Raw genomic sequence first — 25,062 nt, 5'->3', positions numbered from 1 at the left:
AAGCAGGAATGTTCATACAATGAGGCTCTGTGTATTGTAGTTCCGCTATTGCCTCGCTCGGTGCACCACACACACACACACACACACAGGGGGACAAACGATTGTCAATGGACTATGTGAGACGGATCGCAATCTCAATCGCTTCTATGCAACGGCTCTCCTCTTTGCTTCGACTGCCTGGGATTTTTCTGTTGTAATTTTTTTTTTACAGCCCTATCCTTTATTAACCGGATGGAAAGACTGGATCACATATAAAGGACTCATTTCCTCAACCAAAAATGCCGTGAGTCTTGGGGGAAGTTTAGTGGGGTTTTGCGTGCGAGTAGATTCTCCTAATACAGCGATCAATCGTTCACTTCATAGTTGGCAGTGTTACTAGATTAAGTGCTTGGTTAAAAGTGTGGCACGTTTGGTATAAAGTAGCCGAATAGCTGAGCGTGTGCCTGGGATGTAGTAGGGCTGTATAGTCTACCCCATCGAAGAAAAACTGAAGTTGTGCGTGCTATGGTTCGGAATCATCCATTGGATTCATTATGAATGCAATTTTATCTGTGAACAGAGGTCGAGTCGTTTAATAGCGCGAGTGGGTTTCAACCCAGCTGTGAAACGGTGATCCTGTCGTGTTTGTAAACCATTTAAATTTGAATTATAAACTGTAGCCATAGTACTAGTAACCCCCCTAAGGAACAGATTAGGCTGCTAATAACATTCTGTAACATTGGGACTTTTTAATCCCCCTGTACAACATGGTCTGTTGACCTTATCTGACTTAATAAGCAAGTAGATTTTTTTAAATAATCTTTTTTATTACAATTCTAGCACTTTGGCGAGATTATATCGCAACATATCTTAAAACAAATATTTTTTTGGGACATTCAATAAAATATGCAGAATTACAAATGGTAGCCTCAAAAGACCAGTATGTAATAAAAACGGAGGGTACAATTAAGAACAAAAGATAAACAAATCAAAAAAGTACAACAGTTAAAGTAGCTATGAGGAACTTTTAAATATTTCTGAAACAGTCTTATTCTTCCTCTGATGATCATAAATGACATGTAACAGCAAACGAGACATTCAGTGCAAAGAATGCTTTTTTAATGTAGTTTTTCTTAATGCCTTTGTCATGGGTACGCTCACCCAGAAACAACAGCTGGCGTTGTGAAACACTACCGCTTTTGTCCAAAGGGGGTGCTAGAATCAACACAAACTGAAAGTTCCTTGTAGCCACTTAAAACAAAGATAGTAGGCTAGTATTTAGCATTTACACACAGAATCATAGCTAGGAATCCGTACAATCAACCAATCTTTATTTCATCTCAAAAGACACTATCACAGGCGAGATAATATTGCAAAAATCGTCTTTACTTGACTCTTTCCAGATGGGATCATCATAGCTAGTAGTCCAGTTGTCTAGTCTTTCTTCCATGCCCGTACTAGAGTGGTCCATTTTCAATCTCAATATCACCTTTCGCCGGGCACCCCCCCCCCCCCCCCCCCCCTTGGTAGTGGGGCATATCCATGGGCGAAGCAGCTACCCCTGCCCAATCTGCTGCAGCTAGCGGGACATTCGTGCCCATGTTGGGGGTGGGTTTAGGAGCGATGCCCGGGCCTACTTCCAGAGGCTCCGCGGTGCCACAGCTACACAACGCGATAGTGGAGCGACTTCGGGCCCGAATCGAGCTCTGCAGGAGGCACCATTCCACCTGCGAAAACCGCTACCAGAGGGGCCAAGCCGAGACGTCCGAGAGGGAACACGAGAGCACCCTTCACCTGCTCAACATAGTGCAGCAGGGGCCCGGGAACAGGAAGGCTAAGGGCAGCAGAGGAGGGTCCAACAACCACCAGCAGCAGCAGCAGCAGCCTCCACCTGACTACAGCAGGGCCAATGGGGACATGAAGGGCTCCGAGGACGGACAGAAGATCTCCACAAGGATAGCGGTGAGTTTGAACGTGTGATTAAAAAGCGTGTGGTAAAGATGAGATGATTATGGTTATGATTGGTGATAATGGGGGTGATGTGGATAGTGTGACCTGATGAGGTAAACATCAAAGCTATAGTGCGTAACTTCTGTCTGTCGTCGAGTAATTACACCAACACTGTCGACGCATCTACAGGTACATGGGGTAAGCCTTTGTTGTTTTGGTGCGAGATGACTGTGTGATTAAGCTTGTGGTAAAGATGAGATGAGTATGGATATCATGGTAAAACTGGAGGTTATGGATGGTGTTATTTGATGAGGTATACATTAAAGCTATAGTGCGTAACTTCTGTCGCCCCCCCCCATGAGGAATTCTGAGTAATTACAACAACACTGTCGGTGCATCTACATGAGGTAAAGCCTTCAGTGATGGGGGCATGGATTGTATACCTTCTGCTGTACGTCCAGGTTTATCATGGTGATGGTGGGGATATGGGTGCTGTCACTTGATGAGGTAAAAAGTTAAAGGTGGAGACAGTGATTCTGGAGAAGGCTTGTTGTCAAACTCACTCCACCCAGCCATAGCCTCTGTAAACAGGCATCCCTGTACACTGGGGGAACAACATCAGTGCGGGCATGTTGCTAGCTATGGTGGCCAGCTTTTTTTACATGCACATTTACAGAGCCTAGACTGTGTATGAACACCAGATTTGTTTCTAAGCGCATACAGTACGGAGAGGTGGCAGTTTGTGAGGAGATATTTAGTGATTTTGACAGCAAGCGAGTCTCCAGAATCCCTGACTCCACCTTTTATGTTCTGTCCAAATGTTCAGGAAAACAAGTGTCAGATCATTTTCCCCCACAATGTTTGATCAATTTTTCAGTCCGCTTATCAGCTAATAGCTATAGTTCTTAGTGTTTTTTCTACGAATAATACTCAAATACTCGTCCGTTACTCTTGATGTACTATAAGTTAATGCTCTGTCGAACCTTACAAAACAAGAAAATCCAAAACCAAATGGCAACACAATCAGGAAAAATGCTTAAAAAAACAACACTCAGAAACTCTAGATTTCCCAATTGTGCTGATTACCAGTGTTGTTGAAGTGGATTGGATGATACAGGAGCACAGGGCTTGTTTGCAAAGCGATCCATTCAGAGAGAGGAAATGGTTTTGGGGTCATTGGGCCATGGGGATGTGTTTGCGTTTCACTGCAAACACTTTCAGCTTCTAACTGTGTAGAGCAGCAGATCCAAACAGGGATCATTCAGATGCTTTTTCTGTGGCTTGTTTAACCCAGTTACTATGCACCAGTTTTAATATGCACCGTTATCTTATTTTAAAGATAATCTTTTTGCATTTTAAAGCTTTATTTAACAGTACAGAGTTGAAATGGGGAGACAGAGAGAGAGAGAGAGGGGGGATGACCTGCAGTAAAGGTCCACGGGTCGGATTTGAACCCGCGACCACTGCAACGAAGGCTGATGCCAATAGGGTACGCGCTCTATCCACTACACCACCGGAGCGCCCCTACTGTTATTTTATTTTAGCTGTAAACACAATTCAGTTTCCATGGGTTTGTTTGATTCAGGAGAATTCTCAAGAGGAGGCTGCTACGTGTCATTGAACAGCATTTGGTTTAGTGTTGTTAAGTTTGTTTGTTTCTGAGGAATCTAGATTTCCCAATTCTGCTGATCTCCTACGAAGAACTTCAAAATGTTTATGAAACAGTCTAATTTTTCCTCTGATGATCATGAATGATCTGTAACAGCAAACGAGACAATCAGAGAAGAGAATGCTATTTTTATATAGTTATTATTATGGCTCAGGTCTGATTGTTCCTGGGAACTTAGACACAATAAATTATGACAGGAACATCCTGTGTTTCCCAAACTTAACAGAGTACTAAATCAAAGTTGACTTTGCTTCACCATGGTCATATTACCATTATTAATCTGACAGTCACATATAAATACATTACCTCATGGCCATGCATACTGCCGTCTCTCTTTCACTCGCTACCTAAACAAATGCACATGGTGCCGGCACATGTTAGCAAAGATCAGGAGGCGCTGGTGTTGTTAAAACACTACCGTCTTTATCCAAAGGGGGTGCTAGAATCAACACAAACTGAAAGCTCCTCATAGCTACTTTAAGTAAAGAGTTCTGAGATCTTAATTTGAGTAGTTTCAATTAGAATTGTTTACATTGTGTGAATGTTCAGAATCGAGGATATAGAGAAGATATAATGGGCAGATTAGTTTGCAATGTTATTCTTTAAAAACATAGTTTAACTGCAGGCTTTTTCAGTGTGCCTGTAGTGCTGATAGGACTTCCTGTATGGCATGTGTTCAGGGCACAGCCGTAGAGATGTCAGATTTATTAAGTTGTTTTCTTCCATTGGGCATGAGGGAGTTCAGCGTCTACACTTTGAATTATTTCCCAAAGCAGCGTTTCAATATAAAAAGTCAGCGGGGTCGATAGCTCACAGATGGTTCAGCTCTAGATTTTTTTTCCTTGGGACATTTCGGATGGATGGAAAAACAAACAATGTTATAATATTTTATTTTCCAGTAAAGCCATAAAAGGGAACGCTTATTTGGTATGTCGGTTCATTTACTGTTATCACTGGAATTGGGGGAAAAGGAATAGCCTTGACTGCTATGTCTTCACATAGAAGAAAAACTGATTTTCCATGATTTATACAGTGCTAATATGAAGTGCAGTTTTTAAATGGATGGTTCAGTGTTATTGAAGTGGGGTTGTTTGAGGTACAGGTGAAACTCGAAAAATTTGAATATCGTGCAAAAGTTCCTTTATTTCAGTAATTCAACTTAAAAGGTGAAACTAAAATATTATATAGACTCATTACATGCAAAGTGAGATATTTCAAGCCTTCATTTGTTATAATTGTATTTATTATGGCTTACAGCTTATAAAAACCCTACATTCAAAATCTCTGAAAATTATAATATTACATAAAAATCAATAAAAAAGGGATTTTAAATACAGAAATGTCGGCCTTATATAAAGTATAATCATCGATATGTACTCAGTACTTGCCCCTTTTGCATGAATTCTTGCCTCAATTCCAATTAATTGCCCATGATATTCTAATAATATGAGTTTCACCTGTACTTATGCATAGTTAGTTAGTCTGTTACCTTATGGAGATGGCGATCAGCCACTATAAGGAGTTTGGGGAGATGTTGCTGTAGCAGAAGTCAGTGTTGTACTGTTGCAGACAAGGGCCAGAAGAAAAACGGTTTTTCACCACGTATAGAAATGCTTACCTCAAAATGTTATATCTGTTCAATTATACGCTAAATGTAGTATTTTTTCACTGCTTTAGTTTTTCCGCCAGAAAGCTGTTTATTTCGGTCATGTATTCCTACGCCAACTCGCACCGATGCAGTGCAGTGTATCACTCCACCAATCAGCTGACAGCAATGGCATCTTCATAAGGTAACAGACTAACTATGCATAATGTACTTCATACAACCCCACTTAAATAATACTTTACTATCCCTTTAAGGGCTTTCTGGCATCTGACATCACACACACACACACACACACACACACACACACACACACACACACACACACACACACACACACACACACACACACACACACACACACACACACACAATCATCAGTCAGGCAAGACACAACAACAACACCATGGATTATATTGAGTGTCTAAAGGAGGTCAGGCAACGTAATTATCGCACAGTCTTTCATTTTTACAGCGTTTACTCTGGAGAAACGTGTTCTACATAAAAGTGATGAGAGCAGCAGGATGGCGAGGAGGAAATAGAGCTCTGGCTTATACATGTACGAGCCCCGAGGTTAATGTTTTGAACAACTCGCAGTGATTGGGTGAAGCAGAACAGCAGCCATTGCAGAAATCCCCTTAAATGCTTTGTATAGGGAATATATTAGAGCAAGGCCAGATACTGCAGGTTGAATAGGGGAACATTTTTCACTTATAGATATCATAGTGGAATGTTGACAGTTTATAAAGTACTTTATGGTAATTTTTTTAGCTTATAGATTTCGTCATGGAACTTTGCCAGTTGATGACTTACAATGAATGAATACTTTTTTTTTCCAGTTTTCTAGAAATGTTTGAATGAATATGCAAATTTGGCAATGTCTTAATAATTATGTCTATATTTGCATCTCTCTTAAAAACTAAAATGTAAATCCTGGATAAAGGCAGAGTTTACATTGTACCATATATTATAAGCTTTTACTGAACATATTTCGGATACAGCCTTTTTTATTTTACAAATCAAATTATACAATGGAGTGGTAGAACAAAATGTATCATGAATCAGACCATTTACAACATATTAACAAATCCTTCTGTTATAACCTTCAGAATTGAGCTGAGAACGAATATGGAATGTGTAGTTGATGTAAGTGCTCTAGAAGTTTATTTTGTTGGTTCAGAGTAATGAAAGAACTAATGTTGAGATAATGGCCGTTAAAGACGATTATATAGAAGAAATATACAGACGCAAACAGACAAGGGTTAGTCAAACAAACACATGAACACATTGGACCTTTTTATTTATACTAGTAGGGAAGCAAAATAGACAGAGATCTCATAATTGACCAGTGCTTTCCTACAGAGTCTGGCCTCCCATACGGAACCGGCGTTCTATCATTATAAAATCGCTATTATAATATAATGAATTAGTTTTTTTTCCCCCTCAGTCTTTCCTCAGTCTCCCCTTGGCCCAGCTGTCCTGTTAATCCTAACCCTACATTTGTACTAGTGTGATGTCACACTAGTAAAATGTAGGGTTAGACACTGAGACCAAAAAACACTCTTTCTGCCTTTTCTCAGGCTAGGATGAACCGATTTCAAAAATGTTTGCACATTTATACTACATAGGATCTCAGAGTTCAATACACCTTCAGATTCTCACAGGTGAAGTAGGTCTTTAACACTGCAGGAAGTGATGTCTCAAATCCCGTTCAAACTCAGTAAAGCCTAGAATAACTCTTGCAACCATCAACTTTAAAAAGTATTTCTTAGATAATCTCTGGCTATAAAGGGAGTGCTAACTGCAGTAGTATCCCACATTCTTCTGAATGAAAAAGTAAGTCATCTACAATGGCCACATCTGTGCATGTTATTGACTGTTCACATTGGAATTTGTGATGGAATTGTACACCGACACAATACAATGGATTTTGACTTTTCAGTGAGTGAGTGAGTGAGTGAGTGAGTGAGCACTTAACAACGGTGCTCATTGAGTCCAGATTAACAAAGGATATTCTTCTAGGTGGAATAGGAGATTTGGGCAAGACGAGATGAGACCTTACTTACATCCAAACGATTCAGAAAATGATTTTTGTGCAAGGCTCACTCCATTAAATCCTTTTGTATATTCTTATTTTAGACAAGATTTTTCAATTTTCCAATTATTACTTGTACTGTATAAGAAAATGCATTTGACACAGAAATAGGTCAGAGTAGAGTTTACAAAAACCTTAGCACTGTGTTACAATATACACAGACAATTTAAAATTTTCATCCCAGCAGTATCCGGCAACCATTTTATACATTGTCTATCAACGGTTTAGATAGTGAGTACACAAAAGATACAAGCGTCGCTGCACGTAGCATGCCATGCATTGTCAAGCCCTATTATCATGCCTTTAACAAATGGCTCGCTAAGCACCTTCTTGAAAGATGTGCTTGGGCCTTGAAAAACAGTTTGAAGCGCACACACACGCACGCACACACACACACACACACACACACACATGCACACACACACACACACACACACACACACACACACACACACACACACACACACACACACACACACACACACACATACACAAACACACACACACACACACACACACACATACACAAACACACACATGCGCACGCACACACACACACACACACACACACAGACACCGTATAAATGTTTAGAGCCACTGAATTACATTTCCGGCGCGTGTTTACTTAAAGTCAAACAGGCCTTGAAAAGCAGTAGGCGCTGGATAGTGGGTGATTAACAGTGTTGTGTGCACACTGGGGAGGAGTTTGTTATTTCCCGGGCTTGTTCTATAGTGACAGATATGGGAAACGTCAGGCCCTAACTATACAGTAGTATGCTACATAGAGAAAGTGCTGTGTGCGTATGTTAGTGTGATTTCACATTTTGTTTGCAAGCAGCTCTTTATAAAGGCTAGTGTGAGGCATTTTGGTAATTTACTGTAAAGGGGGAGTCTGATTATGTCCGTACTGTGTGTGCGCTGAAAACAAATCCAATGTTTAAACACAGCCTAGGATCTGTAAGGAGTATGTTGCTAGTTAGAGCAGGCCCCCTTTGTTTTTTGTTAGATATTTTTTTTGCATTTTTATGCTTTATTGATAGTGTAGAGACAGAGTTGAAATGGGGCAGAGAGGGGAGTGACATGCAGAGAACGACCGCGGGCTGGAATCAAACCCGGGTCCGCTGCTGGCCGAGGCCCATGGGGGGGACGCCCTACCAACTGAGCTAAGGGCGCCCCCATAGGCCCCCTTTGTTTACTTATAATTTCTTTACGTACCAGTTTACAGAGCCTAGACTGTGTATTAACACTGGATTTTTCTTCTCAGCCCACACACAGTACGGACAGGTAGCAGATTGTGAGGAGATTGTCGCTGACTATACCTTTAACTGTCTACTGTAAGCTAAATGCACAATTACAAAAATACCCTTTTAGCGTTCATGTGTTAATCGAGAAGTTAATTCCAGCACCTTGTACAAAAGCGCAACATTGTCACACACTGTCTGTTAAGGTGTTTTCACACCTGCTTGTCCTTTTCTAGTTTGCTTCCTTTGTTCGCACCAAATGCAATAATTATACATTGTTTTGTTTTGAGCTACATAAGCCACATGAGAACATTTGACTCGTTGGTCAGATGTGTCTGGGGGGCGGGAGCAACAACGTAGTTCCCAAACTGCTTTACAATTGGTCAGAAATTCCATGCGGTAAAAACTACAGGAAGTAACCACTACTTAATGGCGTCTGTTTCAGATTATGGCTGATGAATAGAAATGTCGCAATGCATTATGTTATAAGGTTAATTAAGGCCCCAGTACCTCCCTGCTCTGTTAAGCCAGCATGACATGAACGCTGACAAAGTAACTGTACGTTCACACCTCTTGATTCATTGTTAGTGACTAGCAGCTGAATAGTGGATGGACATCTTAGTGACAGAGCACGGAGAAAAATAAATCCCTGGTAAACTCTTGAAGTCATATATGATGAATGAAGGGAGAGTGTGTGTGTGTGTGTGTGTGTGTGAGTGTGTGCGTGTGTATGTGTAGGGTGGGGTTAATTTGTGTGTGTGTGTGTGTGGGGGGGGGGGGGGGGGTGGCATGAATGTGTGTGTGTGTGTGTGTTTGCTCTGTGTGTGTGCTCTGTGTAAGTGCTTCCTGGCATAGCCTACTCTACCCTGTTGAACGGGGCTGAATCAGAGCCTAGCTGCCGGTGGTCTGATCTATCTCAGTCAGTCTCCGCTGTGATGTGAAACAATTAGCCCGGGTCCATGGGGGCCACCCACCGTGAAGCAGCCCAGCCCTCTGGATGTATACTGTAGGCCTATGAGCATCCATGTTTCATCCAACACATCATTTCCATGGTGTAATGGGAAGAATACAGTGTTTTTTTTCTTTTAGGAGTAAAGTCAAAGTCAAATTTATTTCTATAGCACATTTAAAAAACAACATCAGTTGACCAAAGTGCTGTACACAATTCAATACAAAAAAACATTTAAGATACATGGGAAAAAAATAAACTTTTCTTAAAGGCCAATGCAAAAAGAGTGAGTCATCAGCAACGTTTTAAACTGGTCAAAGCAGTAATGGGGTAGCTGGCTGTCAGTTGGTTTTAAAGCAGAATACTTACTTTAAAGGAATATATATTTGTCTTGCTTGTGGGAACACTCGGGTTCAAGACAAGGTGACACAAACCATTCATGTAACTGTGCGTGTGTCTTTTTAAATACTTTATTTTTGGATTTATATAATTCTACTTCTTCCAAAGCCTGCAAACTTGTCTTGACAAATTTGAGTACCGGTAGTTATATAAATACATTATCCCCTATTCACAATGCATTAAACCAATTAATACCCACTTGAATGTGATTTGAGATGAGGACTTATTTGATTACATATGCTTGTGTGATAATAGATCTTGTTATACTTATTTAATTAAGTTTTTCAAGATTCATTTCAGGCAGTAACATGTTTAAAAGGAAGATGGACTATTCCACACACACGCACACACACATGCACACACACACACACACACACACACACACACACACACACACACACACACACACACACACACTGAAAATACAGAGTTTTGTGTCTTCCAATTGACACCACATAAATCAGTACACTACAGCCAGATTTTACTGACTTGTATAATAAAAAGTTAGGGCCTTTTTAACAAGTTCCATTATGTCCTGGACATTCCACAGTCATATCCGTGGGGCAGTTCATACACTTTTAGCGCCAACTAGATCTGCGTAAGCACAGTTTGTCTTTGTAAGGAAGGGGGGGGGGGGGGAAACGGGTACGTTAATATCACACACACACACACACACACACACACAGACACACACACACACACACACACACACACACACACACACACACACACACACACACACACACACACACACACACACACAGTTTCCAGGAAATGACTGCAATGCCTCTGGAGTACATTTGTTTGGACAGTACTTTGATTCCGGCTTGCTTAATAGCTACTGTATCATCTTCGACTGCTAGATTGCGCGTGAAATGAAAGTCTTTTATCCTAGTAAACATAGTTTTATGATAAAAATCAGCATAAAACATGCAATTTAACAACTTACAAATACATTTTATGCTCAGGATTTGCTGTGAGTCCTCGAGGGAGTGCGGCATACGAGCTTCAACAAGCTTTCTGTCTGTTGCTTGCCATAAAACCAAACACAAGATTATTATTTTTTAAGTGGCACGAAACTAGTTCACTTGATACTTGCTGATTTCTCAGAGGAGCTTTATTTTTCAATCACTTTGAGTAGAGGAGAAGATATTATAGAGGCTGTGTGTTTTTCAATCATATAAACGGCGGCTCTTCATATTATCCGATGGCGTGCTTGTAAAAGTCCCGATCCCCAAGAATTCATCAGTTCTAGAGTGGTGATGTACGAGAATTTTAAATGATATTTGAAGTGGTTTATGAAAGTGATTTCCGTTATTTTATTTTGTAGATATTTTTTTAATGCAAACCATGTAGTCATATAGTGCTGTTTCTAGCTACCTCCAGGGCACACAGACACAGACACAGACACACACACACACACACACACACACACACACCCACACACACACACACACACACACACACACACACACACACACACACACACACACACACACACACTGTCCAGCCTTGGCTGTTGCTGACTACGCAGCAGCTCCACACTATTGTCGATGCCAGGACACATGTATCACTTCCTTTGCTCTGGTGGATTTTTCCCAGAAAAGGTTTATGACACATTGTGTTCAAAATGCTTTCATAGGCTGGGTCTAAGTTCTATCAGTTAATGATTCGGAACGGTTAAATGTCCTATAAAATCGCTATTATAATATAATGAATGAGGTTTTTCTTCCCTCAGTCTTCCCTTGGCCCAGGTGTCCTGTTAATCCTAACCCTACATTTTACTATGCGTGATGTCACACATGGGAAAATGTAGGGTTAGACAGTGAGACCATAAAACACTCTTTCTGCCTTTTCTCAGGCTAGGATGAACCATTTTTTTTAGAAAATTGCACATTTACAATACACAGGATCTCAGAGTTCAATACACCTTCATATTTCCACCGGTGAAGTAGGTCTTTAACTTAGAGGCCGTGTTTAGTGCTAATAGAAATGACTTCAATTCCTTGGAACACAGGAGTATTGGGGGATAGTTCTGTGAGTGACCCATGTTTAAGGTCCTATTCCTACTCTCTCTTTTGAGTGAATTGCACAACTCATATCTCAATTCCATCTAGTTTTTTACGTTTTGTTAAATATTGTCAACTTTTGATGAGAAGATACAAAAATCAGATGTTGTATTTTTCGAAAAATATAAATAAATCTGCTAGAATATGTATTTAAAAAACAACGCTAAGCAAATGTGGTGTCATGCAGACGCAAAAGCAACGTGTTCGAAAACATTTTTTTGCTTTGAGAATCTGGGACATCTCTAGACTTCACCTTACACGATTTGCATTCTCTGCTCCTCCTGAAACGAAAAGCATTTCAATTCTTCCCTAGAATAATTTATATTACATTTTCTTTTTCAGTTTTTTCCTGTAGTAATTTACATTAACCTCAAAACACACATCGAAAGAGACATTCCCTCATAATACGAAAAGTCGAAGGATTTAGGGAAGACGGTAGTTTTTCCAGACACACAGCGGGGCGGTAAGGATGTGTGTCAAATCAAAGGCCTTCACGGATCATCTGTAATACAGTATGTCTAGTAGTGGTGTGTGTTAACAACCCCCCACTCAACTCTCTCACTCACACACACACACACACACACACACACACACACACACACACGCACACGCGCACACTCTCTCTCTCTCTCACACACACACACACACACACACACACACACACACACACACACACACACACACACACACACACACACACACACACACACACAAGCATGCACGCACACTCACTCTCTCTCTCTCTGTCTCTCTCACACACACACACACACACTTCCTTACACACACACACACACACACACACGCCCTACCCTACTCTACCCTGCACACGTCTCATGTTTTATTCAGCAGCCTATCGGATGGCTGTATCCGTCTTTGAAGACTTCAACTGAAATTATGTAGCAGCCCCGTCTCATCCTCACTCTTAAAGGGATAATACAGAATAAGTGTGCACACGCTCAGGGGAACACAGGCCTGGGACAGCCAAGGTGGGCCAGGTATTAAGCTAATAAAAGCCCCTTGCCCTTAAGGGTCAATTAAGCCTTTACTGCCCATGCTGGGTTAAGGTTGCAGACTATGCTTTGTTCATATGTTTGGAAACTGCCCCATTTTTTTGACACATTTTCTTCGTACAAAAAACATGCCGAAAATGCATTTTTAAGACCTCAAGGCCTACATAGTAGTTTTTGAATAATAAAATAAAAAAGGCTGTATCCAAAATCTGTTTTTATAAATACTTTAAACACCAATATGTTGTAAAGATTAAATAAACATGTAGGTTTAAATGTTTTAAAGAGATGATGCATTATTACCTAGATATTGCCAAATTTGAACATTTATTCAAACATTTCTGAAAAAAATTGCAAAGTTTCATGATGATATCTACAGTATAAGTTTAGAATGTTAAACCCTATTCACCAGCAGTGTCTCACCTTAAGCCTTTCCTCTATAGACACATGATTGTGTCCTTGGCTGCAAGGTAACCGCTTTACCTTCAAACACAGTGTTAACTTTGTGGAAAATACATAATCAGCATCAACCTTGCTACAACTTGTCCCTGGTGGTGCAGGTTGTGTTGTGCACAATCTGCTAATTTATGCTGAATTTACTTAATGAATAACGGGGTCATGATTATGTGTTTGGCATTGCTTATCCTCACATGATGAAAACAAGCAAGTAGCAAAGTGTGTCTTTTACTGAAACAATAGCTTAGTTATATAGCTGATCCACTGGAGTTTGGATAGTATTTTTTTCATTTATCATGCATAAATATCAACATTTGTAAGTATATTTTCAAATTTGAGATTTATATTGTTTGCAATTCTCGGTTTTATGTTACAAGAACATTTTATCTTTTGGGCTGTTGGTCTAAAATGTAAGCAACTTGAATACATTCTCTTTGGTTTATACCACTATGAATCTTTTTATTGATAACACTATACAGAATAGTCAATACAATATGACTTTGGTGGAACCTTACATATGTTGACACCTTATATTTACATGAAACTCTAACCTGCAATCTGACCCCTTTACAAAATATTAAAAATGAGTCCCAAAAAATGCTTCACATTCGTTCTAATTTCCAAGTGAAAGCTACACCCTGCTGCAATGGCCTCTCTTGTGAATATGCGCGGAGACTCGTTTCATGTTTTGAATATGAATTACCCGTCTATACTACACAGGGTTCCACTTCACTAAGGTTGAAATACTTCCACAGTCCGTCCCGAGGGGTTTGGATTAGCTGGTCCCCACTGTATGCCTTTGTTGTTGATTTGTGCTTTCAGCCTAGCTTTCACTATTGTTACCGGCACGTTTTGAATTTAAATTTCAAGCATTATTTGGACTTCGAGACACACAAATAAATCCTAACTGTAATAGTGAACCCAATAGGGAATATTTTTGGAGGACTAATATATATTTTTTTATACATGCTCCATCTTGGCTATTAAATATATTTTGACAAGAGGTAAACATATTTATTTCAAGGATTTTCATCATCTAGAATTTAAATGTGAGAATATATTTGAGGCTAGGGGTGATCACTCAGCGAGAATGTCCATGTTTATGTACATGTGTGTCTTCAGAGAGAGGGGCCGTTTGGAGGTATCCGCTCATGCCTGATGCGATTCCTTTCGCTGAGAGAGCTCTTTGAGGTTTGTCAGGTTTTTCCTGCTTGACTTAATTGAAGAGAGGTTCTGTGTGTGTGTGTGTGTGTGTGTGTGTGTGTGTGTGTGTACTCCAATAACTATTTTTGTGAGAACCAATTTGAGTTTTAGAGTTTTAGTGTAAGGTTTAGGGTTAAGGGCTAGAGAATGTATTATATCAATGAATGTCCTCAAAAGTATAGTATAGTGTGTGTGTGTGTGTGTGTGTGCGTGTGTGTGTGTGTGTGTGTGTGTGTGTGTGTGTGTGTGTGTGTGTGTGTGTGTGTGTGTGTGTGTGTGTGTGTGTGTGTGTGTGTGTGTGTGTGTGTGTGTGTGTGTGTGTGTGTGTGTGTGTGTGTGTGTGTGTGTGTGTGTGTGTGTGTGTGTGTGTGTGTGTGTGTGTGTGTGTGTGTGTGTGTGTGTGTGTGTGTGTGTGTGTGTGTGTGTGTGTGTGTGTCTGAGGGATAAGGAGGATGGAGACTAGAGTTTTGCCTTGGAGTGTCATTCCACCAGAGCGTTGCTACCCCGAGCTGAAACTGGACCCCTGTGGGAACCAGAATGTTCAGGTGTATTTTATGGGCAGTGCTCTGAAGGTGAATGGAGGGGACAAACTGCATGTTTTTAAACACACGTTGTCCTTGTTGTTTGCTGCCTTGTTTATGACTAAGGAAATAGACGCCACTATTAAAGGTGGAGTCAGTGATTCTGGAGAATGCTGGTTGTCAATTTTTTTTGTTGTCAAAATCAGTGAATATTGCCTCACGATCCGCTATCTGTCCATACTGTGTGTGCTGAAAAAAAAGTGCAGTCGTAATACACAGCCTAGGCTCTGTAAACGGGCATGTTGCTAGCTATGGTGGCTACCCTTTGTTTACATTCCCTTTTTTACATACCAGTTTTTTCAGAGCATAGGCTGTGTATTAACACTGTCTTTTTCTTTCAGTGTACACACAATCCAGACAGGTAGCGGGGTCATGAGGAGATATTCACTGAATTTTGACGAAAAAGTGATTTGACAACAAGCGTTCACCAGAATCACCGACTCCACCTTTAATGCTTTTCTGTGTGTACTTGGTGTTCGTATTGTGCACTAACGGTTGAGTTTGAGTTGAAGTGCTGACGGTTGGGATACTGAGATACACAGGAGCTTATCTCTAACTGCTCTCACACTTATCTGTCCATCAGTCACCTGATACGGCCCACAGCTTCCTGCTTGTTGCTGTAAACAGATCGCATGAACACTGTTGCTATAGGAGACCTCGGTGTGGATGGATGGATGGATGGATAGATAGACAGACGGATGGATGGATGGACGGACGGACGGACGGACGGACGGACGGACGGACGGACGGACGGACAGACAGACAGACAGACAGACAGACAGACAGACAGACAGACAGACAGACAGACAGACAGACAGACAGACAGACAGATTAATTCTGTATTTGTCATTGCATGTTATAGTCTACTTGAAACTTTGTTTGAACAATCCTGGTAGTAATGCAGGCTAGTGGATTTTCACTTATGCGTTACTACCACATTCCCATAAGGAACTTTTATGAACAGTTTACAGAGATTAGGCTGTGTTTTAACACACAGTGCACACACAGTATAGGCTACTGACAAGACAATAACCACTGATGGAAAGCTCTGACATATAACGGCTAATTCAGAAAACAGTAGTGGCTCAAGATTATTTACACATATAAAAAAAAGTTTCAAATTCATAACATTGTCAAAGATGGAACAGTTGTATTGATTACACATGAAGGCATTTTAGCTTCACTGCAAGAACTTCTGTATTTATCAGACACAAACCCATTCAAAAGCCTACACATCTTGCTTTTCTGCTAGGGGAACAATCGGGGTTCAGTTGGAAAAAAAAGCAGCTCTTTATTTTGCAGGACTTCAAACGTCCCTCTCTCCTCCCGAGGGTTACTACCCCGCTTTAGGAAATGAGAAAGAAAGTGGGCTCGTGATGTCACTGGTGAAAAAGCCCCTTTACACAGAATGCCTGTTGGGTTAAAGAGTGTGTGTGTGTGTGTGTGTGTGTGGGGGGGGGGGGGCTATGTTGGATCAGAGTTCAGACATGTTTACATTACAGCTCAGGATATTTCTCAGAGCCTGGCCAAAAGCTGACCAAGTTCCCAGGCTCTCAGAGTATAGCAGAGAGAGAGAGAGAGAGTGCTTCTCTCTCTCTATCTCTGTCTCTCTCTGTCCCTCTCTCTCTCTCTTCCCGCTCGTTCCCTGTATTCTTGGGTTTAAGTCATAGTTCAACTCCATTTGCATTGTGGTAATGTTCTGTTCAGTTTTTTTTTGTTTGTTTTTCTGCTACAGTTATCCATGAGGGAATATGTTAGATGTGAAATACTTGCAAACTGAGTGTCACAAATGTAGTTGACATAGAAAGTGTTTGCATGTATGAAAATATGTATGTTACATTGAGAAAGGAATGTCAGGAACTAATAGCAAATTCCACCCAAGTGTAGGCCACTTTTTTTTCAATAGTCCTTGACATATCCTATCCTCCTTCGTTTCTTATGATGAAAAATGTTTGATATGCAAACCACTTTCTCTGTCTCGTCAGTGACAATAGCTATATGGTTGAATGTTCACCCATTGTCTAATATAAGCATTCATAGTAAATAGTATGATAATACTAGTATATCCTTTTCTAACCTTTATTTATACAGGTATATCCCATTGAGTCCGAAGACTCTTTTGCAAGGGAGACCTGTTCCCATTTACACGTTACCATTCACACACACATTCATACACCGATAGCAGGCTAACTATCGACATTCACACGAGACAAGGTGGGTGAAGTGTCTTGCCCAAGGACACAACAACTATGACGGGGATCGAACCTCCAACCCTTTGATCATCGGCCGACCCGCTCTACCAACTGAGCCACAGTCGCCCCTAGTTAGGGCTGCAACTAACGATTATTTTGATAATCGATTAATCTGTTGATTATTTTCTCGATTAATCGATTATTAATCGCTTAATGTTTTGGTCCGTAAAATGTCAGAAAATGGTGAAAAATGTTGATACATTTTCCAAAGCCCATGTTGACGTCCTCAAATGTATTTTTATGTCCAAAACACAAAGATATTTCAGTTAACTGTCATAATAGGATTAAAGAAACCAGAAAATATTCACATTCAATTTGAGAAGCTGAAATCAGAGAATTTGGACATTTTTAATTAAAAAATTACTCAAAACGGTTAATCGATTATCAAAACAGTTGGCGGTTATTTTAATAATCGATTAATAATCGATTCGTCGATTAATCGTTGCAGCTCTAATCCTAGTATATATGTATGGTTTGAAACAAAACCTCTGTAGACGATATTGGTGTTTGTTTGTTTTTTTAAACGGACAAAATGTAACATTTACCAAACAATTTAAATTATAATTTACATATAGGTGAATGGGAATGGAAACTGAAAAATTCGACTTTCCCCGACTTTTTTACTTTTTAAGTATCTAGTATAGTATGTATTTCTATGATTGGCAACCGCGTCAAATTTTCTCCGCCAAAAATCTGTTTGTCCGGTGCGGTTGCGGTGTTTGGCCAGGGCTGTCAACTTGCTGCTGCCTTAGTTAGAGCTGCAGCTCACTTTACCACCACTGGCACTGTCATTGAGAAGGAATTCATGATTTAGGTCAATTGGACCATTTAAAGGTGGTCAGTTTTTCTGGAGAATGCTCATATTTTTTGGGGTCAAAATCAGTGAATATCTGGAAAAGAGTTGGTTTTAATAATATTGTAAAAAAATATATAGATATAGATGTAGGTCTAGATAAGATAATAGCTGATATTTGGGAATGTGGGAATTGCTATAAAGTAGTCAGACTGGGCAAGAAACATTGTTCAGACCAGCAGACTGGTTTGGATAAGTCAAACTGCCAGGTTCAAAACATCAATCACAATTTAGCTCTGACATCCTGAGTGTGTTCCCTTCATGCTTCACCTTCAAAAAATGTTGTTTATATTCTAGACTGTTTCAACTTGATGTAGCCTATTCATTGGCCAGAAAATACCATGTACAGGTCTTAAAAAATAATTTTCTTGCATGTTTTTAAGGACAAAATGTATCATTAATTAGACAGTTAACAACATATGAACTAGGGCTGTCAAGCGATTAAAACAATTTATCTAATTAATTACAGGCTCTGTGATTAATTAATCTAAATTAATCGCATACTTTTATGACACTTTTATACCTGTTTATAAACAGCTGTATAGCCTGCTACAGTTTTTTCTCTCTCTCTCTCTCTCTCTCTCTCTCGTAACTTCTGTCTCCACAACAGACAGCGCTGCACTTCCACAGATGCCTATGCCGATTCATTCACCATCGTCGTACTCATAGGCAAAAATATTGACACACACACACACACACACACCCACATAGGGTGTCCGTTTACGCGGGAGACGAGACAGCTAGCAAACAAAATTGAGACACACGGAGGAAGATTGAGAGATACTGTTTTGAACCTATATTGTTGCACCCACTAAATCAATAATGCACAGACACTGCGGAGAATAAAGTAAGATGTCTTCCTACCTTCATGCTTATTTGCCCAAAGCATCCCTTAAACCGTCCATAGAGCCCTCGGCCCCGCCCTTTCCTCTGCTTCTCTCTTTACTTTTCTCCCTTTCACCCGTGCGGGCCGTGTATGCAAGCTACAGGTGCGGCTCAGCGAGCTGCGCACCACTTTTGCACCGGGTCAAAGGGCATTATAGAAGTGCGATTAATCTGCGTACATTTTTTTGATCGCGTTAATTTTTCTGTGATTACTTAATCGAAATTAACGCGTTAATTTGACAGCCCTAATATGAACACATCCTTCTGTAAAAACCGAAGTACCAGAAAAGTACTGATAATGATTATGGAAAGCTTAGTTGATGTAAGTGCTTTAGAAGTTTAATTTGTTTGGTTCAGAGTATTGGAAAAAAAACTAATGGTGAGATAATGGCTGTAAATGGTTGGATAAGAGAAATATACAGATGCAAACAGACAAGGTTTAAAATAAACAAATAAACACTTAAATGTACATGTTGGACCTTTCATTTACACTAGTATGAATGAAGACATGTTATGGAAACAAAATAGACAAGAATCTCAAAATTGACCAGTGCTTGAAAAAACATCTTCCAAGTTTTTGCCTAAAGTGTCTCGCCTTAATGGTTGAAATATAAGACTTTCCCAGCCTTATGTGGAAGTGGAATCCTTTCCCACAAAATCATCCTTGTCGTTTTTGATTATTTCAACATCTAAATACTAAACTACATTCTAGCTATCAACAGTTTACAAAATGTGGGTTATCAGTGCTGTATGTATAGTGCTTACTGACTTTACTGTATATATACATGTGAAATAAAAGAACAAAAATAAATAAATCTATCAAGCCTTCACAATCACGTAAAATAGACATACATTGTCTTGCCTTGATAGTTAACATTTCAGAGACATTCCCACCCTTTTTAAATGGAAAACGTTCCCACTAAATCCTTGTTTAGTCAATTTTGGTGATTTTAAATAACTAAATATCAAACAAGATACTGTATTCTAGCTATCAACAGTTCACAAAATGTACAGTATAATTGGTGCTGCATGTATATATCAAGCCTACGCAACCCCACAACTGTCAAAAAGACACACACACACACACACACACACACACACACACTGTCAAAAAGACCAAATATTTGCGGCCGCGGGACCATCCTGTCTGGGGCTTGAGATAGGGGTCTGACTAGAGGAACATAGATGAGTTTGTTTCTGGCCAATGCTCCTGAGAAGTGGCAGCTGGAATGTTTGTGCTGTGGTGAGGTGTCACGGTGCTACGCTATGCACTGGCGCCTGCTCTCTCTCCACCTTACACACACACACACACACACACACACACACACACACACACACACACACACACACACACACACACCATGCACACACACACACACACACACAAACACACACACATGGATACACGCATTTAAACACACACACACAGACACACACACGTACACACACACACATATTCATTTCAACTGTCTATTTCAACTTCTTCCTTTCTTGCACACTCTCACGGTATTACATAAATAGTTCCTAATTCTACTTAATCGTTGTTTTTGCCTCTTACTAAGTATCTCATTTTCATCACCCTCAAAAAGTACAAATCATGTTTAATCCTTCTGGTAAAGCCAGGTGGTGAAGAGTGTGTCTAGAAGATAAGATATGTCTTAAAGCAATTAAGGAGGAAAATCCTAGAACTACTTGGGAGATACAAAAGGCAAAAATATCTGTATTAAATCTGATCAGATATGTGTAGTTGGCTGGATGGCCTATTAAATCCTATGGGTATCATTTGATTGATTTTGATTTCATTGTATTATTGTGTTGTGCATAAACAATATGCCCAGCCCAGATAGGTTTACAAGACACACTTAGTTACATAGACAATTGGTAAATGATCATAGCTAATAGAGGCTGGTTTCTCTTGCCCTTTTCATACAGAGAAAAAACTGTGATTCTGCATTCTTTCCATTGCCGATTGTGAGAAAGTATTGGGGTTATTGTGTGTGTGTGTGTGTGTGTGTGTGTGTGTGTGTGTGTGTGTGTGTGTGTGTGTGTGTGTGTGTGTGTGTGTGTGTGTGTGTGTGTGTGTGTGTGTGTGTGTGTGTGTGTGTGTGTGTGTGTGTGTGTGTGTGTGTGTGTGTGTGTGTGTGTGTGTGTGTGTGTGTGTGTGTGTGTGTGTGTGTTTGTGTGTGTGCTTGATAACTAAGACGGAGAGAGAAAAATGAGAGTGAAGAGAACATTCCTCTCTTACTCCCACTCCCCAGCACCACTCCCCCCCCCCCCCCCCCCCCCCTCGCTGCTCTCTGCCCACCCCACCCCCAAGCTTCCTTCCTGGGGCTTTTTTTAGAGTCGATTGGAAGTTTTTCCCACATCCGGCAACAAAGTATAGCCCTTATTAATGCCATATATCCTAACCTAACAGCATGGTTGTTCTTATGTTCGGCCACACACACTCACACACACACACACACACACACACACACACACACACACACACACACACACACACACACACACACACTCACTCACTCACTCACTCACTCACTCACTCACTCACTCACTCACTCACTCACTCACTCACTCACTCACTCACTCACTCACTCACTCACTCACTCACTCACTCACTCACTCACTCACTCACTCACTCACTCACTCACTCACTCACTCACTCACTCACACACGTACACGTACACGTACACATACACACACACACACACGTACGTCATCCTTAGAACTCAATAGAAATGCATAACTGCATGCCCTTTAGTTACTTTAATGTGAATTTATCAGTTCAGTTTTCATTGAAATGTACCAAAATAATAGATGAATAAAGTGGTTGCAGTATAGGGAGCGTAGACAAAGCACACACATACAAATCACTTTAAAAAAAGTTTAGATATTCATAATAATAATGTACCTTGTATAGTCCAAAGTGTCCCGTCAACAGTTCTACAAACTCTTTTATAATGCTGTCTATGTGGAAAATGCCAAAGGGGATTTTTCTGTTGCAGAACAATAGTCCGTCACTGACACAAATTGGCAGCAAGCTTTAGTGGAAGCTGAGAGCTCTCTCCATAGATTCTGAAGAATCTGAACTCATGCGCCAAGTACAGGCAATGAGTGTAAGATCAGCAGTTTTTGTTCTTGGTTCCACTGGTTTGACTCAAACCTCAGTGTGTGTGTGTGTGTGTGTGTGTGTGTGTGTGTGTGTGTGTGTGTGTGTGTGTGTGTGTGTGTGTGTGTGTGTGTGTGTGTGTGTGTGTGTGTGTGTGTGTGTGTGTGTGTGTGTGTGTGTGTGTGTGTGTGTGTGTGTGTGTGTGTGTGTGTGTGTGTGTGCCAGATCTGCTGGTCATGAAACTGATCATGTCATGTGGCCCCTAATATTGGAGAATAAGCTTGTTTTTATGTGCTCTACTCGTTTACCCTACTTTAAATATGAATTTTTAACTTATATCTACATCTGTTAAGTCCTTGCTTGGACTTGTACTCCCTGTACTTTTATAAGGTGTCCTTGGGTTTCTTGAAAAGCTACATACAACTATATAATACCAAGCTATTTATTATGATTATTACATCAATGAGGCTGTATATCCCTGTTACAGTAACTGTTATCTGCAATACGGTCATTGGGGACCATAGATTTTTAAACAAATAATATTTCTATATTAATTGCCTTATTAGTGTTTTCCGTCATTGCTACTTTATACCAGAACAACTTATCAATATACTGATTAAAGACCTACTTCACCGGTAGAAATATGAAGGTGTATTGAACTCTGAAACATATGTAGTATAAATGTGCAACCATTTTAAAAATCGGTTCATCCCAGCCTGAGGAAAGGCAGAAAGTGTTTTATGGTCTCACTGGCTAACCCTACATTGTCCCATCTTTGACATCATACATGGTAAAAATGTAGGGTTAGGATTAACAGGTCTAATAAATGGATAAGGGAAGACTGAGGGAAGAAAAACCTCATTCATTATATTATAATAGCGATTTTATAATGATAGAACGCTGGTTCCGTATGGTTGAAGTATTCTGACACTTATGTTATGCATTATTTGTCCTCATTGTGATTCCCAGTGAATTAACTCCCTTTGGAAAGAGGGAATTTCCCCATCTAATCTACCCTGCTGCCTCTGCTGAGTCAATCACCAAGCTCATCTGTTTTTTTGCCTGAAGAAGTGAAAACCAGTGAAAAAAAACAGCTGTCTAGTCCAGTGAAGGGATGGGTTGCCACTTCAGCTGTGAAATCCACACAATCAAGCAGGATAATCTCTTCTTCCAGCCAGACCTAATAACATATCCGTGGATTGAAACGCAGATAAAGTAGTTCCATGTTCATAACCTTGACCTTACATAGTGGAATTTAAGCTCACAGCAGTGTAATGTAAAATGTGATATCCCAATCTGCAAATCCTCTTCACAGTTGCACAGTACGGACAGGTAGAGGACCGTGAGGAGATATTCACTGATTTTGACAAAAAATTATTTTGACAACAAGCGCTCTCCAGAATTGCTGACTGCACCTTTAAGCTGATAGCAGCGTAATGTATAATGTGATATCCCAATCCGCAATTTCCCATTGCCATTGAGGTTTTTGTTTCAATGGCATTCCTACTAACAGCATACAGAGGTGACCTAATACAATACTGCTTTAAAGGTGGAGTCAGTGATTCTGGAGAATGATTGCTGTCAAAATTACTTTTTGTATAAATAAGTGAATATCTCCTCGCAATCTGCTTCCTGTCCGTACTGTGTGTGCACTGAAAATAAAATCCAGTGTTAATACACCGCCTAGGCTCTGAAAAGGGGTGTGTTGCTATAGCTACGATGGGCCCCCTTTGTTTACAGACCTGTTTCCAAAGCCTAGGCTGTGTATTAAGACTGGATTTTTCACATACACAGTACAGACAGGTAGTGAATCGTAGAGAGATATATCACTGACTTTGACAACAAGCGCTCTACAGACTAGCTGACTCCCTCTTTTAAAATGCAGAATTGGATGAGGTTACTTTGGCACATATTTTTCCTACTTTTCCTACAACTGCGTCACAAATAAAACAAAACAAAAATGGAAAAAGACTTGAGGGTGGACCTAAATGCATTCACCATTATCCCAACATGTTTACTTGTTACATTTTCAAAACAAGTAACAACACTTATGCTAGCCCCGGGAACATGTGTGTAGACTGGGAAATGAGAGATTGATTAACTTGAACTTCCACTTGTAATTTCTCCGAGTTGCGCAGCGCTATCTCTGAGATCTGAACGTTGATCTGCCATATGACAGTCTCCATCCGGTGGCGTTATTGTTATTCTACAGTCCATTCCTACACACTAGGGCAAAGGGAACACTGCCAGATTATGAGCTTCCTCCTTTAACAGATGTTGTGACGATAGCCATGTGTCTTTGAGTGCCTCGTTTGAGCAGTTTTTTTCTTTGCTACAGTTTGAGGGTTGACTGTATATTTAGTTTTAAAACCAGGCAGACACTACAACAAGCTAATTAAAAGATACAGGAAAGTGTGTAAGAATTTTGGTATGGATTAATGGTGAAAAATATAGATTGCAACACGGTCCTTGCCTTTAGAATTTACAGAAGCTACGGTGGCTTTCAAGGACAAGAGGCTAGTTACTAAAGATGGCATCATCCACCACTGCCTCAAGTCTTTCCACAATATCAAGTGATGAGGTGAAGATGTAATTAAGTTATTTATTCTACTTCTTCTCCGTCTTCCGACAGGTGCATTTCCCCAGGACGCCGACTATAAATAAAAACGTGTAAGGTCGTTAAGTTTGTCTGTTCTGTGCTGTAAAAACATGGCCGACACTAACCCACTCCTATGGCTCAATCTAAGGTAATAAAAGAGACA

The 25,062-nt window shown here is 40.2% G+C and overlaps 1 protein-coding gene across 1 annotated transcript in view; it reads left to right on the top strand.

Moving 5' to 3' along the window:
* Nucleotides 1–94: 94 nt before the first annotated feature.
* The window catches only part of maml2 (mastermind like transcriptional coactivator 2), a 56,909-nt gene continuing 31,941 nt past the window's right edge, over nucleotides 95–25,062 (top strand). Inside the window, exon 1 of the mRNA XM_080054122.1 lies at nucleotides 95–1,941. Coding sequence (XP_079910248.1) covers nucleotides 1,522–1,941 — 420 coding nt within the window. The 5' untranslated portion in view covers nucleotides 95–1,521. The remainder of the gene's footprint in view (nucleotides 1,942–25,062) is intronic.

The sequence above is a fragment of the Ammodytes marinus genome (genome assembly GCF_949987685.1).
Source record: "Ammodytes marinus genome assembly, chromosome: 3".
Classification (NCBI taxonomy): domain Eukaryota; kingdom Metazoa; phylum Chordata; class Actinopteri; order Uranoscopiformes; family Ammodytidae; genus Ammodytes; species Ammodytes marinus.
The sequence above is the reverse complement of the archived record's forward strand: the minus strand, read 5'-3'. Positions and strand labels throughout refer to the sequence as shown.